Here is a 17,500-nt window from a genome sequence, read left to right as displayed (position 1 = left end):
ACTCTCTGGTAACCCAGGTAACATGACTACATGGAACTTTCTGGTAACCTAGGTAACTCAAGCTAGCCATAAAACCAGTTTAATAAACAGATAAAAGAACACCTTACTGCATAAAGAGGAAGAGACACAGACATTTTCTATATGTTGTATTGTAATGTGCACTGTACTACTGTATTAAACCTATATATTGTGTGTATGCACTGATATGTAGGCTGTGTTTGACGTCTCAAATGTATTTCAGTCCTTGACTAATAATGTTCTGTATTATGTTTCATGTTATCATGTGGACCACCAGGAAGAGTAGCTGCTGCTTTTGTAGCGACTAATAAACACCAAATACTGTGTGACATTTTCAGACGGAGACGCTTCTTCGGTAGAATCACGTGTAACAGAGGCTGAGATCGGCTGCGTTGTTTGGGAAGCGACAGCCTCTATCTCATCCACTAAATCACTGGCCTGTAATTCAGGCCACTTATACACCTCTTTTCTCTGAGTCTCATCTTGTCAGGAAGTAACAGACAACAGATGCAAGAGAGCAGCACTCCATTCCTTATATAGTGCACTACTTTAGACCAGGGCCGCATGGCACCCTATTCCCTATGTAGTGCACTACTTTAGACCAGGGCCGCATGGCACCCTATTCCCTATGTAGTGCACTACTTTAGGCCAGGGCCCTATGGCACCCTATTCCCTATGTAGTGCACTACTTTAGACCAGGGCCCCATGGCACCCTATTCCCTATGTAGTGCACTACTTTAGACCAGGGCCCTCTGGCACTCCATTCCCTATGTAGTGCACTACTTTAGACCAGGGCCGCATGGCACCCTATTCCCTATGTAGTGCACTACTTTAGACCAGGGCCGCATGGCACCCTATTCCCTATGTAGTGCACTACTTTAGACCAGCGCCCCATGGCACCCTATTCCCTATGTAGTGCACTACTTTAGACCAGGGCCCTATGGCACCCTATTCCCTATGTAGTGCACTACTTTAGGCCAGGGCCCCATGGCACCCTATTCCCTATGTAGTGCACTACTTTAGATCAGGGCCCTATGGCACCCTATTCCCTATGTAGTGCACTACTTTACACCAGGGCCCTATGGCACCCTATTCCCTATGTAGTGCACTACTTTAGATCAGGGCCCTATGGCACCCTATTCCCTATGAAGTGTACTACTTTAGACCAGAGCCCTATGGAACCCTATTCCCTATGTAGTGCACTACTTTAGACCAGGGCCCCATGGCACCCTATTCCCTATGTAGTGCACTACTTTATGCAGTGCACTACATCCCTGGTCGTCCCTACTGCCTCTGATCTGGAGGACTCACTAAACAGAGAACATCCCTGGTCATCCCTACTGCCTCTGATCTGGAGGACTCACTAAACAGAGAACATCCCTGGTCATCCCTACTGCCTCTGATCTGGAGGACTCACTAAACAGAGAACATCCCTGGTCATCCCTACTGCCTCTGATCTGGAGGACTCACTAAACAGAGAACATCCCTGGTCATCCCTACTACCTCTGATCTGGAGGACTCACTAAACAGAGAACATCCCTGGTCGTCCCTACTGCCTCTGATCTGGAGGGCTCACTAAACAGAGAACATCCCTGGTCATCCCTACTGCCTCTGATCTGGAGGACTCAATAAACAGAGAACATCCCTGGTCATCCCTACTGCCTCTGATCTGGAGGACTCACTAAACAGAGAACATCCCTGGTCGTCCCTACTGCCTCTGATCTGGAGGACTCACTAAACAGAGAACATCCCTGGTCGTCCCTACTGCCTCTGATCTGGAGGACTCACTAAACAGAGAACATCCCTGGTCGTCTCTACTGCCTCTGATCTGGAGGACTCACTAAACAGAGAACATCCCTGGTCATCCCTACTGCCTCTGATCTGGAGGACTCACTAAACAGAGAACATCCCTGGTCATCCCTACTGCCTCTGATCTGGAGGACTCACTAAACAGAGAACATCCCTGGTCATCCCTACTACCTCTGATCTGGAGGACTCACTAAACAGAGAACATCCCTGGTCATCCCTACTGCCTCTGATCTGGAGGACTCACTAAACAGAGAACATCCCCGGTCATCCCTACTGCCTCTGATCTGGAGGACTCACTAAACAGAGAACATCCCTGGTCGTCCCTACTGCCTCTGATCTGGAGGACTCACTAAACAGAGAACATCCCTGGTCATCCCTACTGCCTCTGATCTGGAGGACTCACTAAACAGAGAACATCCCTGGTCATCCCTACTGTCTCTGATCTGGAGGACTCACTAAGCAGAGAACATCCCTGGTCATCCCTACTGTCTCTGATCTGGAGGACTCACTAAACAGAGAACATCCCTGGTCATCACTACTACCTCTGATCTGGAGGACTCACTAAACAGAGAACATCCCTGGTCTCCCCTACTGCCTCTGATCTGGAGGACTCACTAAACAGAGAACATCCCTGGTCACCCCTACTGCCTCTGATCTGGAGGACTCACTAAACACAAATGCTTAGTTTGTAAATGATGTCTGAGTCTTGTCGTGTGCCCCTGGCTATACATAAATTTTAAAAAAACTAGAAAATTGTGCTGCCTGGTTTGCTTAAAATAAGGTATTTGAAATGATTAATACTTGTACTTTTGATACCTAAGTATATTTTAGAAATTCCATTTACTTTTGACATAAAAGTATATTGAAAGCCAAATACTTTTAGACTTTTACTCAAGTAGTATTTTACTGGGTGACTTTCAACTTGAGTCATTTTCTATTAAGGTATCTTTACTTTTACTCAAGTATGAGATTTAGGTGCCTTTTTCCACCACTGATTAATGATATTATGAATAGAAACGGTGGAGGTCGAATATGCAGCTATCGAAAATATATGGGAACATCTGCTCGATACAAAGTCGCAACCAAATGACTGCAGCACTACCACAAAAATGGAGGAGACCAGTGGAAAAGGGGAGAGGGTAGGGAACTTAGCTTGTCTGCCATATATTAAAGATACAAATTGGCTGAAAATTATTGGCATGAATAGAAAAATATACCAGTTTCATCCGAGGACAAAAATGTTGTCAGCTGTGCCATACAGGTTGCAAAAAAAAATACAAAATGGGAGGAGATTTTTGGTACAATGCATTCGGGAAGTATTCAAACCCCTTGACTTTTCCACATTACGTTACAGCCTTATTCTAAAATTGATTAAATCGTTTTTTTCCCCCCCTCATCAATCTACACACAATACCCCATAATGACAAAGCAAAAATAGGTTTTTAGAAATGTTTACAAATTTATTACAAATAAGTATTCAGACCCTTTACTCAGTACTTTGTTTTAACACCTTTGGCAGTGATTACAGCCTGGAGTCTTCTTGGGTATGACGCTACAAGCTTGGCACACCTGTATTTGGGGAGTTTCTCCCATTCTTCTCTGCAGATCCTCTCAAGCTCTGTCAGGTTGGATGGGGAGCGTTGCTGCACAGCTATTTTCAGGTCTCCAGAGATGTTAAGTTTGGGCTCTGGCTGGGCCACTCAAGGACATTCAGAGACTTGTCCCGAAGCCACTCCTGCGTTGTTCTTGGCTGTGTGCTTAGGGTCGTTGTCCTGTTGGAAGGTGAACCTTCGCCCCAGTCTGAGGTCCTGAGTGCTCTCGAGCAGGTTTTTCATCATGGATCTCTCTGTACTTTGCTCCGTTCATCTTTCTCTCGATCCTGACCAGTCTCCCAGTCCCTACCGCTGAAAAACATCCCCACAGCATGATGCTGCCACCACCATGCTTCACCGTAGGGATGGTGCCAGGTTTCCTCCAGACGTGATGCTTGGCATTCAGGTCAAAGAGTTCAATCTTGGTTTCATCAGACCAGAGAATCGTGTTTCTCATGGTCTGAGAGTCTTTAGGTGCCCTTTGTCAAACTCCAAGCGGGCTGTCATGTGCCTTTTACTGAGGAGTGGCTTCAGTCTGGTCACTCTACCATGAAGGCCTGATTGGTGGAGTGCTGCACAGATGGTTGTCCTTCTGGAAGGTTCTTTCATCTCCACAGAGGAACTCTGGAGCTCTGTCAGAGTGACCACCTCCCTGACCAAGGCCCTTCTCCCCCGATTGGTCAGTTTGGCCGGGTGGCCAGCTCTAGGAAGAGTCTTGGTGGTTCCAAACTTTTATTTAAGAATGATGGAGGCCACTGTGTTCTTGGGGACCTTCAATGCTGCAGAAATGTTTTGGTACCCTTCCCCAGATCTGTGCCTCGACACAATCCTGTCTCTGAGCTCTACGGACAATTCCTTCAACCTCATGGCTTGGTTTTTACTCTGACATGCACTGTCAACTGTGGGACCTTACATAGACAGGTGTGTGCCTTTCCAAATCATGTCCAAACAATTGAATTTACCACAGCTGGACTCCAATCAAGTTGTAGAAACATCTCAAGGATGATCAATGGAAACAGGATGCACGTGAGCTCAATTTAGAGTCTCATAGCAAAGAGTCTGAATACTTATGTTAATAAGGTATTTCTGTTTATTATTTTTAATAAATTAGCCAACATTTCTAAAAACCTGTTGTTGCTTTGTCATTTGTATTTATTATGGACCCCCATTAGTTCCTGCCAAGGCAGCAGCTACTCTTCCTGGAGTTTATTATGGATCCCCATTAGTTCCTGTCAAGGCAGCAGCTACTCTTCCTGGGGTTTATTATGGATCCCCATTAGTTCCTGTCAAGGCAGCAGCTACTCTTCCTGGGGTTTATTATGGATCCCCATTAGTTCCTGCCAAGGCAGCAGCTACTCTTCCTGGGGTTTATTATGGATCCCCATTAGTTCCTGGCAAGGCAGCAGCTACTCTTCCTGGGGTTTATTATGGATCCCCATTAGTTCCTGTCAAGGCAGCAGCTACTCTTCCTGGGGTTTATTATGGATCCCCATTAGTTCCTGTCAAGGCAGCAGCTACTCTTCCTGGGGTTTATTATGGATCCCCATTAGTTCCTGCTGCCAAGGCAGCAGCTACTCTTCCTGGGGTTTATTATGGATCCCCATTAGTTCCTGTCAAGGCAGCAGCTACTCTTCCTGGGGTTTATTATGGATCCCCATTAGTTCCCGCCAAGGCAGCAGCTACTCTTCCTGGGGTTTATTATGGATCCCCATTAGTTCCTGCCAAGGCAGCAGCTACTCTTCCTGGGGTTTATTATGGATCCCCATTAGTTCCTGCCAAGGCAGCAGCTACTCTTCCTGGGGTTTATTGTGGATCCCCATTAGTTAGTCTAACGTGATGATGTTAATTGATGGGGCTGTGTTTCTACATTATAACGTGATGATGTTAATTGATGGGGCTGTGTTTCTACATTATAATGTGATGATGTTAATTGATGGGGCTGTGTTTCTACATTATAATGTGATGATGTTAATTGATGGGGCTGTGTTTCTACATTATAATGTGATGATGTTAATTGATGGGGCTGTGTTTCTACATTATAATGTGATGATGTTAATTGATGGGGCTGTGTTTCTACATTATAATGTGATGATGTTAATTGATGGGGCTGTGTTTCTACATTATAATGTGATGATGTTAATTGATGGGGCTGTGTTTCTACATTATAACGTGATGATGTTAATTGATGGGGCTGTGTTTCTACATTATAACGTGATGATGTTAATTGATGGGGCTGTGTTTCTACATTATAACGTGATGATGTTAATTGATGGGGCTGTGTTTCTACATTATAACGTGATGATGTTAATTGATGGGGCTGTGTTTCTACATTATAACGTGATGATGTTAATTGATGGGGCTGTGTTTCTACATTATAATGTGATGATGTTAATTGATGGGGCTGTGTTTCTACATTATAACGTGATGATGTTAATTGATGGGGCTGTGTTTCTACATTATAATGTGATGATGTTAATTGATGGGGCTGTGTTTCTACATTATAACGTGATGATGTTAATTGATGGGGCTGTGTTTCTACATTATAATGTGATGATGTTAATTGATGGGGCTGTGTTTCTACATTATAACGTGATGATGTTAATTGATGGGGCTGTGTTTCTACATTATAATGTGATGATGTTAATTGATGGGGCTGTGTTTCTACATTATAACGTGATGATGTTAATTGATGGGGCTGTGTTTCTACATTATAACGTGATGATGTTAATTGATGGGGCTGTGTTTCTACATTATAATGTGATGATGTTAATTGATGGGGCTGTGTTTCTACATTATAATGTGATGATGTTAATTGATGGGGCTGTGTTTCTACATTATAATGTGATGATGTTAATTGATGGGGCTGTGTTTCTACATTATAACGTGATGATGTTAATTGATGGGGCTGTGTTTCTACATTATAACGTGATGATGTTAATTGATGGGGCTGTGTTTCTACATTATAATGTGATGATGTTAATTGATGGGGCTGTGTTTCTACATTATAATGTGATGATGTTAATTGATGGGGCTGTGTTTCTACATTATAATGTGATGATGTTAATTGATGGGGCTGTGTTTCTACATTATAATGTGATGATGTTAATTGATGGGGCTGTGTTTCTACATTATAATGTGATGATGTTAATTGATGGGGCTGTGTTTCTACATTATAACGTGATGATGTTAATTGATGGGGCTGTGTTTCTACATTATAACGTGATGATGTTAATTGATGGGGCTGTGTTTCTACATTATAATGTGATGATGTTAATTGATGGGGCTGTGTTTCTACATTATAATGTGATGATGTTAATTGATGGGGCTGTGTTTCTACATTATAATGTGATGATGTTAATTGATGGGGCTGTGTTTCTACATTATAAGGTGATGATGTTAATTGATGGGGCTGTGTTTCTACATTATAACGTGATGATGTTAATTGATGGGGCTGTGTTTCTACATTATAACGTGATGATGTTAATTGATGGGGCTGTGTTTCTACATTATAACGTGATGATGTTAATTGATGGGGCTGTGTTTCTACATTATAACGTGATGATGTTAATTGATGGGGCTGTGTTTCTACATTATAACGTGATGATGTTAATTGATGGGGCTGTGTTTCTACATTATAATGTGACTCCTGTGTAACTCTGTTCTCTGTCTGCCTACAGCCGGGCAGAACATTAGCCACAGCAGGTCCATAAGCACTGTGATAAACCCTGGATAAACGCTGTGGAGAGAAACGGATCAACACACGTAAAGGCCCTGGGTCTACGCTGGGACAAGAGACAGAGACAGAGACATGGACTGTAAAGCTGCCTGCTGGCCAGTGGGGACTTAAAGGACGGACAGATGATCACCTACAAGATACAGCTGGTGAGATGATGTGACAATAACCAAAGACTTGATTGAGTTGTAAGGCTGAAAGACTGGCACCCACCACTAGTACGTGGGTCCTCAGATCCTCCTGGTATGGGCTGTATATGCGCTGTATAGGGGCTGTATATGGGCTGTATATGGGCTGTATATGGGCTGTATATGGGCTGTATAGGGGCTGTATAGGGGCTGTATAGGGGGCTGTATAGGGGCTGTATAGGGGCTGTATAGGGGCTGTATAGGGGCTGTATGGGGCTGTATATGGGCTGTATATGGGCTGTATGGGGGCTGTATGGGGGCTGTATAGGGGCTGTATATGGGCTGTATAGGGGCTGTATAGGGGCTGTATGGGGCTGTATATGGGCTGTATAGGGGCTGTATAGGGGCTGTATATGGGCTGTATAGGGGCTGTATAGGGGCTGTATAGAGGCTGTATAGGGGCTGTATATGGGCTGTATAAGGGCTGTATATGGGCTGTATAGGGGCTGTATAGGGGCTGTATATGGGGCTGTATAGGGGCTGTATAGGGGCTGTATATGGGCTGTATATGGGGCTGTATAGGGGCTGTATATGGGGCTGTATAGGGGCTGTATATGGGCTGTATAGGGGCTGTATAGGGGCTGTATAGGGGCTGTATAGGGGCTGTATATGGGCTGTATATGGGGCTGTATATGGGGCTGTATAGGGGCTGTATATGGGGCTGTATAGGGGCTGTATAGGGCCTGTATAGGGGCTGTATATGGGCTGTATAGGGGCTGTATAGGGGCTGTATAGGGGCTGTATAGGGGCTGTATATGGGCTGTATAGGGGCTGTATATGGGCTGTATATGGGGCTGTATAGGGGCTGTATAGGGGCTGTATAGGGGCTGTATAGGGGCTGTATAGGGGCTGTATATGGGGCTGTATAGGGGCTGTATAGGGGCTGTATATGGGCTGTATAGGGGCTGTATATGGGCTGTATATGGGGCTGTATAGGGGCTGTATAGGGGCTGTATAGGGGCTGTATAGGGGCTGTATATGGGCTGTATAGGGGCTGTATAGGGGCTGTATAGGGGCTGTATAGGGGCTGTATAGGGGCTGTATAGGGGCTGTATAGGGGCTGTATGACTAATAGATGTCGATTTTAGAATAAGAAATAGGACATAGGAAATATGACTTGCAGACTTCTTTTTGTTTACGTTTTGTTTACGTGCTGCTGTGCGTTTTGTTTACGTGCTGCTGTGCGTTTTGTTTACGTGCTGCTGTGCGTTTTGTTTACGTGCTGCTGTGCGTTTTGTTTACGTGCTGCTGTGCGTTTTGTTTACGTGCTGCTGTGCGTTTTGTTTACGTGCTGCTGTGCGTTTTGTTTACGTGCTGCTGTGCGTTTTGTTGCCAATCTTACTTTGCTACCAGACAACTTTACGGTTTTTACATTTTGATTACCGTTTTATATTTGTAGTTTTTCCCCTCACTCAACTTTTTTTTCATTCAACTTTTTCACTCCGGAGGTTTTATCTGGACGTGGTTCGTCAGGACCTCCACCAGCCGAAGCTAAGTAGTAACATTAACATGATGCCTTCTAACTGCAGTCGCACTCTGGACCTAGTTTTGTCCCGTGGAATAAATGTTGTGGATCTTAATGTTTTTTCCTCATAATCCTCGACTATCGGACCACCATTTTATTACGTTTGCAATCGCAACAAATAATCTGCTCAGACCCCAACCAAGAAGCATTAAAAGTCGTGCTATAAATTCTCGGACAACCCAAAGATTCCTAGATGCCCTTCCAGACTCCCTCCACAAGATGTCAGAGTACAAAAATCCTACATTTATTTTTGAGACAGCCGCAAAGTTAACTAAAAAGCAGCATTCAACAAGAGAGGATGGCTTTCACTTCAGCAGTAATGAATTCATGAACTTCTTTGAGGAAAAGATCATGATCATTAGAAAGCAAATTACGGACTCCTCTTTAAATCTGGGTATTCCTCCAAAGCTCCATTGTCCTGAGTCTGCACAACTCTGCCAGGACCTAGGATCAAGGGAGATACTAAAGTGTTTTAGTACTATATCTCTTGACACAATGATGAAAATAATCATGGCCTCTAAACCTTCAAGCTGCATACTTGACCCTATTCCAACTAAACTACTGAAAGAGCTGCTTCCTGTGCTTGGCCCTCCTATGTTGAACATAATAAACGGCTCTCTATCCACCGGATGTGTACAAAGCTCACTAAAAGTGGCAGTATGTCACGCCCTGACCTGAGAGAGCCTTTTTTATGTCTCTATTTAGGTTTGGTCAGGGTGTGATTTGGGTGGGCATTCTATGTCTGTATTTCTATGCTTTGTATTTCTTTGTTTTGGCCTGGTATGGCTCCCAATCAGGGACAGCTGTAGATCGTTGTTGCTGATTGGGAGTCATACTTAGACAGCCTGTTTTCCTTTGGGGTTTGTGGGTAGTTAATTTCTGTTTAGTGTTTTGCTGTCGGTTTCTTGCTTTTTGTGTTTAAAGTGTTCGATCTTTTAATAAATTCATGATGAGCACTAACCACGCCGCGCCTTGGTCTACTCTCTTCAACGAAGGCCGTTACACAGTAATAAAGCCTCTCTTGAAAAAGCCAAACCTTGACCCAGAAAATGTAAAAAGAAAAACTAAATTGGCCTCTCCCATTCCTCTCAAGAATTTTAGAAAAAGTTGTTGCGCAGCAACTCACTGCCTTCCTGAAGACAAACAATGTATACGAAACGCTTCAGTCTGGTTTTAGACCCCATCATAGCACTGAGACTGCACTTGTGAAGGTGGTAAATGACCTTTTAATGACGTCAGACCGAGGCTCTGCGTCAGTCCTCGTGCTCCTAGAACTTAGTGCTGCTTTTGATACCATCGATCACCACATTCTTTTGGAGAGATTGGAAACCCAAATTGGTCTACGGCTCTGGCCTGGTTTAGGTCTTATCTGTCGGAAAGATATCAGTTTGTCTCTGTGAATGGTTTGTCCTCTGACAAATCAACTGTAAATTTCGGTGTTCCTCAAGGTTCCGTTTTAGGACCACTATTGTTTTCACTATATATTTTACCTCTTGGGGATGTCATTCGAAAACATAATGTTAAATTTCACTGCTATGCGAATGACACACAGCTGTACATTTCAATGAAACATGGTGAAGCCTCAAAATTGCCCTCGCTAGAAGCCTGTGTCTCAGACATAAGGAAGTGGATGGCTGCAAACTTTCTACTCTTAAACTCGGACAAAACAGAGATGCTTGTTCAAGGTCCCAAGAAACAAAGAGATCTTCTGTTGAATCTGACAATTAATCTGGATGGTTGTACAGTCGTCTCAAATAAAACTGTGAAGGACCTCGGCGTTACTCTGGACCCTGATCTCTCTTTTGAAGAACATATCAAGACTGTTTCAAGGACAGCTTTTTTCCATCTACGTAACATTGCAAAAATCTGAAACTTTCTGTCCAACAATGATGCAGAAAAGTTAATCCATGCTTTTGTCACTTCTAGGTTGGACTACTGCAATGCTCTACTTTCCGGCTACCCGGATAAAGCACTAAATAAACTTCAGTTAGTGCTAAATACGGCTGCTAGAATCCTGACTAGAACCAAAAAATTGAATCATATTACTCCAGTGCTAGCCTCCCTACACTGGCTTCCTGTTAAGGCAAGGGCTGATTTCAAGGTTTTACTGCTAACCTACAAAGCATTACATGGGCTTGCTCTTACCTATCTTTCTGATTTGGTCCTGCCGTACATACCTACACGTACGCTACGGTCACAAGACGCAGGCCTCCTAATTGTCCCTAGAATTTCTAAGCGAACAGCTGGAGGCAGGGCTTTCTCCTATAGAGCTCCATTTTTATGGAATGGTCTGCCTACCCATGTGAGAGACGCAGACTCGGTCTCAACCTTTAAGTCTTTATTGAAGACTCATCTCTTCAGTAGGTCCTATGATTGAGTGTAGTCTGGCCCAGGAGTGTGACGGTGAACGGAAAGGCACTGGAGCAACGAACCGCCCTTGCTGTCTCTGCCTGGCCGGTTCCCCTCTCTCCACTGGGATTCTCTGCCTGGCTAGGGTCAGTCTGTTATATCTGGAGAATTTCTCATGTCTTATCTGGTGTACTGTGTGAATTGAAGTATGCTCTCTCTAATTCTCTCTCCATCGCTCTCCCTCGCCTCCCGAAGGACCTAAGCCCTAGGACCATGCCTCAGGACTACCTGGCATGATGACTCCTTGCTGTCCCCAGTCCACCTGGCCGTGCTGCTGCTCCAGTTTCAACTGTTCTGCCTGCGGCTATGCAACCCTGACCTGTTCACCGGACGTGCTACCTGTCCCAGACCTGCTGTTTTCAACTCTCTCTCTCTCTACCGCATCTGCTGTCTCAACCTCTGAATGCTTGGCTATGAAAAGCCAGCGAAATCCTTGTGTTTATAGCTCTAACAGTGCAGTAATATCTAACAAGTAAATATCTAACAATTTCACAACAATACACACACATCTAAAGTAAAGGAATGGAATTAAGAATATATAAATATATGGACGAGCAATGTCAGAGCGGCATAGCACTTTGTGACATCGGCTGATGTAAAAAGGGCTTTATAAATACATTTGGTTGATTGATTGAAAGCGGTATACATAAAGCATGAGAGATGAGAGACCGAGAGACAGAAAGAGAGATGAGAGACAGAAAGAGAGAGAAGAGACAGAGAGAGAAAGGAGAGACAGAAAGAGAGAGGAGACACAGAGAGAGAGAGAGCGAGAGGGAGACACAGAGAGAGAGAGAGGAGAGACAGAGAGAGAGAGAGAAGAGACAGAGAGAGAGAGAGGAGAGACAGAGAGAGAGAGAGGAGAGACAGAGAGAGAGAGGAGAGACAGAGAGAGAGATAGAGAGGAGAGAGACAGAGAGAGAGACAGAGAGAGGGGAGAGACAGAGAGACAGAGAGAGAGAGAGACAGAGAGAGAGAGGAGAGAAAGAGAGAGGAGAGAGCAGAGAGAGAGGAGAGACAGAGAGACAGAGAGAGACAGAGAGAGAGGAGAGACAGAGAGACAGAGAGAGAGAGAGAGAGAGAGACAGAGAGAGAGAGACAGAGAGAGACAGAGAGAGAGAGACAGAGAGAGAGAGAGAGAGAGAGAGAGAGAGAGAGAGAGAGAGAGAGAGAGAGAGAGAGAGAGAGAAAAAGGAGTCCATGGTGGGTGAAGGTGGCTATTCATCTTGACATTATCCTGACACCTCCCTGGAGAAACAGGACAAAGACAGGAAGCAGAACTCAGGGCTTCCTGTTCCTGTCCTCAAGGCCATCTCGAGGAAAGAGAAGAGGAACGCCAGGGTCTACCTCTCCCTCCCTGACCCAACACTGACAGACCCACAGGACAGCAAGACAGAGAGACAGAGACAGTGGAAGAAGAGAGGGAACCACATTATAAAGAGAACGTATACGACTGACTCATAACAATTGTCTATGTTGCTGACCTCAGCCCTCCTTTTTCTAGGAAAAGAATGACATGTTGTTGTTTAGGTGACGTGTTGTTGTCTAGGTGACGTGGGGAGAAAAGCTGACATGTTGTTGTCTAGGTGACGTGTTGTTGTCTAGGTGACGTGGGGAGAAAAGCTGACATGTTGTTGTCTAGGTGACGTGTTGTTGTCTAGGTGACGTGTTGTTGTCTAGGTGACGTGTTGTTGTCTAGGTGACGTGTTGTTGTCTAGGTGATGTGGGGAGAAAAGCAGACATGTTGTTGTCTAGGTGACGTGTTGTTGTCTAGGTGATGAGGGGAGAAAAGCAGACATGTTGTTGTCTAGGTGACGTGTTGTTGTCTAGGTGACGTGTTGTTGTCTAGGTGACGTGTTGTTGTCTAGGTGATGTGGGGAGAAAAGCAGACATGTTGTTGTCTAGGTGACGCGGGGAGAAAAGCAGACATGCTGTTGTCTAGGTGACCTGTTGTTGTCTAGGTGACGTGTTGTTGTCTAGGTGACGTGTTGTTGTCTAGGTGACGTGTGGTTGTCTAGGTGACGTGTTGTTGTCTAGGTGATGTGTTGTTGTCTAGGTGACGTGTTGCTGTGGGGTGGAGCTGTTAACACAAACACGCCACTAAGAGGACGATTCATTGCCCTCCTGTAGCTAATTGATCTGCTAATTACTCTCAGGCTGACACTCAGATGGATTTATGCAGTGAGTGAGTGAGGTGTGTGTGTGTAGGGGTGTGTGTGTGTGTGTGTGTGTGTGTGTGTGTGTGTGTGTGTGTGTGTGTGTGTAGCAGAAGACCAACAGAAGAACAGAACCACACAGAGAGAAATGGTTGATGAGTAAATGAAATAGTTTTATTAATAAATTGATTGGATGGATTTAATTCAAGTTGGAAGTTGTAGCAGAGTAGGATGACTTTAGAGGAACAGATAGGTTGGTTGATTAGTAGAATACCTGAGGAGGAAGAGGAGGAGGAGGAAGAGGAGGAAGAGGAGGAGGAGGAAGAGAAGGAAGAAGAGGAGGAAGAGAAGGAAGAGGAGGAGGAAGAGGAGGATGATGAGGAAGAGTAGGAGGAAGAGGAGGAGGAGGAAGAGGAGGAGGAAGAGGAGGAGGAAGAGGAGGAGGAGGGGGAGGAAGAGGACACAGAAGTTGTAGTTGTCAAGGTTGCGGTCTAGACAGAGAACCCTCTATCTAAGGAGTACTAGAGAAGACTCTAACCAGTTCTCTGGGTAGGAGATGTATCTAGACTAGTACTAGAGAAGACTCTAACCAGTTCTCTGGGCAGGAGATGTATCTAGACTAGTACTAGAGAAGACTCTAACCAGTTCTCTGGGCAGTAGATGTATCTAGACTAGTACTAGAGAAGACTCTAACCAGTTCTCTGGGTAGGAGATGTATCTAGACTAGTACTAGAGAAGACTCTAACCAGTTCTCTGGGTAGGAGATGTACCTAGACTAGTACTAGAGAAGACTCTAACCAGTTCTCTGGGCAGGAGATGTATCTAGACTAGTACTAGAGAAGACTCTAACCAGTTCTCTGGGTAGGAGATGTATCTAGACTAGTACTAGAGAAGACTCTAACCAGTTCTCTGAGTAGGAGATGTATCTAGACTAGTACTAGAGAAGACTCTAACCAGTTCTCTGGGTAGGAGATGTATCTAGACTAGTACTAGAGAAGACTCTAACCAGTTCTCTGGGTAGGAGATGTATCTAGACTAGTACTAGAGAAGACTCTAACCAGTTCTCTGGGTAGGAGATGTATCTAGACTAGTACTAGAGAAGACTCTAACCAGTTCTCTGGGTAGTAGATGTATCTAGACTAGTACTAGAGAAGAGTCTTACCAGTTCTCTGGGTAGGAGATGTATCTAGACTAGTACTAGAGAAGACTCTAACCAGTTCTCTGGGCAGGAGATGTATCTAGACTAGTACTAGAGAAGACTCTAACCAGTTCTCTGGGTAGGAGATGTATCTAGACTAGTACTAGAGAAGACTCTAACCAGTTCTCTGAGTAGGAGATGTATCTAGACTAGTACTAGAGAAGACTCTAACCAGTTCTCTGGGTAGGAGATGTATCTAGACTAGTACTAGAGAAGACTCTAACCAGTTCTCTGGGTAGGAGATGTATCTAGACTAGTACTAGAGAAGACTCTAACCAGTTCTCTGGGTAGGAGATGTATCTAGACTAGTACTAGAGAAGACTCTAACCAGTTCTCTGGGTAGGAGATGTATCTAGACTAGTACTAGAGAAGACTCTAACCAGTTCTCTGGGTAGGAGATGTATCTAGACTAGTACTAGAGAAGACTCTAACCAGTTCTCTGGGTAGGAGATGTATCTAGACTAGTACTAGAGAAGACTCTAACCAGTTCTCTGGGTAGTAGATGTATCTAGACTAGTACTAGAGAAGACTCTAACCAGTTCTCTGGGTAGGAGATGTATCTAGACTAGTACTAGAGAAGACTCTAACCAGTTCTCTGGGTAGGAGATGTATCTAGACTAGTACTAGAGAAGACTCTAACCAGTTCTCTGGGTAGTAGATGTATCTAGACTAGTACTAGAGAAGAGTCTTACCAGTTCTCTGGGCAGGAACACATCTTCCTGTCTGGCCACCAGCAGAACAACACTTTCTCCCTGTCTGGTGCTCCTCAACATGGATACCAAGTCCTCCTGGCTACGCCTGCTGATGTCCACACCGTTCACCTTGGAAGACAGAGGATCCCAGATCAAGGGTTTAATAGCTACATTGGAAATGTCCACCTTAAATCACCAGAGAATTCACATTAAAAAACAGGATGAACAACCAGTCCTTCATTTACACTTTCCACTCAAAACACAAAGGAAGTCTACAGAAAACACCAGGTATTCACATATCCACTATCACAGGATATCAAGTTCAAATTTAAACTTTACTGTTCCAGAGGGGAATTGATTTTGGAAAAACAGGATGGACTCAGTTTTGAGTTGATATGATAACGTCGAGTCAGTCTGATTTTGTGATTGGATAATGCTTAAAGGCCCCGCCACTAAACTCATCTGATTTGCTGTGTGGGCTGTCCCTCACCGGCTGATTGGCTGTCTGAGCTGTCACTCACCTCCAGGATCCGATCGCCAGACTGCAGGCGTCCATCTTTGACGGCGGCCCCGCGCGGCAGGATGTTCTTGACCAAGATAGGACCAGGACCGTGTACAGATGAGTCCCTGGTCACCACTGTGAAGCCTAGACCCTCGGGACCTGGAGACGGAGACACACACGACAAGGGACGTCTCAGAAACTAAGTACAGCATTCAAATCTGCAAGATAATAAAAATAGGAAATATATAATAACCCAGGGTAATGTGGTACACCACCATAATACTCCATTACTACACCGTAATATTCCATTACAACACCATAATACTACATTACCACACCATACTATTCCATTACAACACCATAATACTCTATTATACTCCATCACAACACAATAATACTACATTATTACACCATAATACTCAATTATACTCCATCACAACACCAAAATACTCAATTATACTCCATCACAACACAATAATACTACATTATTACACCATAATACTCCATTACACCACCATAATACTACATTATTACACCATAATACTCAATTATACTCCATCACAACACCAAAATACTCAATTATACTCCATCACACCACCATAATACTACATTATTACACCATAATACTACATTACACCACCATAATACTACATTACTACACCATAATACTCAATTATACTCCATCACAACACCAAAATACTCAATTATACTCCATCACAACACCATAATACTACATTATTACACCATAATACTCAATTACACCACCATAATACTCCATTACACCACCATAATACTACATTACTACACCATAATACTACATTACTACACCATAATACTACATTACTACACCATACTATTCCATTACTACACCATAATGAACCATTACAACACCATAATACTCAATTATACTCCATTACAACACCATAATACTACATTATACTCCATTATACTCCATTACAACGCCATAATACTACATTATACTCCATTACAACACCATAATACTCCATTATACTCCATTATACTCCATTACTACACCATAATACTACATTACTACACCATAATACTACATTACTACACCATACTATTCCATTACTACACCATAATGAACCATTACAACACCATAATACTCAATTATACTCCATTACAACACCATAATACTACATTATTACACCATTATACTCCATTACAACACCATAATACTCAATTATACTCCATTACAACACCATAATACTACATTATTACACCATTATACTCCATTACAACACCATAATACTCAATTATACTCCATTACAACACCATAATACTACATTACTACCCCATACTATTCCATTACTACACCATAATGAACCATTACAACACCATAATACTCAATTATACTCCATTACAACACCATAATACTACATTATACTCCATTATACTCCATTACAACACCATAATACTACATTATACTCCATTATACTCCATTACAACGCCATAATACTACATTATACTCCATTACAACACCATAATACTACATTATACTCCATTACAACGCCATAATACTACATTATACTACATTATACTCCATTACAACACCATAATACTACATTATACTCCATTATACTCCATTACAACACCATAATACTCCATTATACTCCATTACAATGCCATAATACTACATTATACTACATTATACTCCATT

General features: G+C 43.4%; 1 protein-coding gene across 4 annotated transcripts in view; it reads right to left on the bottom strand.

Annotated features, from left to right (window-relative positions):
- pard3bb (par-3 family cell polarity regulator beta b) overlaps nt 1-17,500 on the bottom strand; it is a 631,603-nt gene that overhangs the window by 358,562 nt on the left and 255,541 nt on the right. For all 4 annotated transcript variants that reach the window (XM_045707870.1, XM_045707869.1, XM_045707871.1 and 1 more), the window contains 2 exons: nt 15,839-15,978; nt 15,318-15,446 (listed from right to left, as the gene is read on the bottom strand). In XM_045707870.1, the coding sequence (XP_045563826.1) occupies nt 15,318-15,446; nt 15,839-15,978 (269 nt within the window). The remainder of the gene's footprint in view (nt 1-15,317; nt 15,447-15,838; nt 15,979-17,500) is intronic.

Source organism: Salmo salar, chromosome ssa25, assembly GCF_905237065.1.
Source record: "Salmo salar chromosome ssa25, Ssal_v3.1, whole genome shotgun sequence".
Classification (NCBI taxonomy): Eukaryota; Metazoa; Chordata; class Actinopteri; order Salmoniformes; family Salmonidae; genus Salmo; species Salmo salar.
Note: the sequence above shows the minus strand (reverse complement) of the source record. Positions and strands in the feature narration are given on the sequence as shown.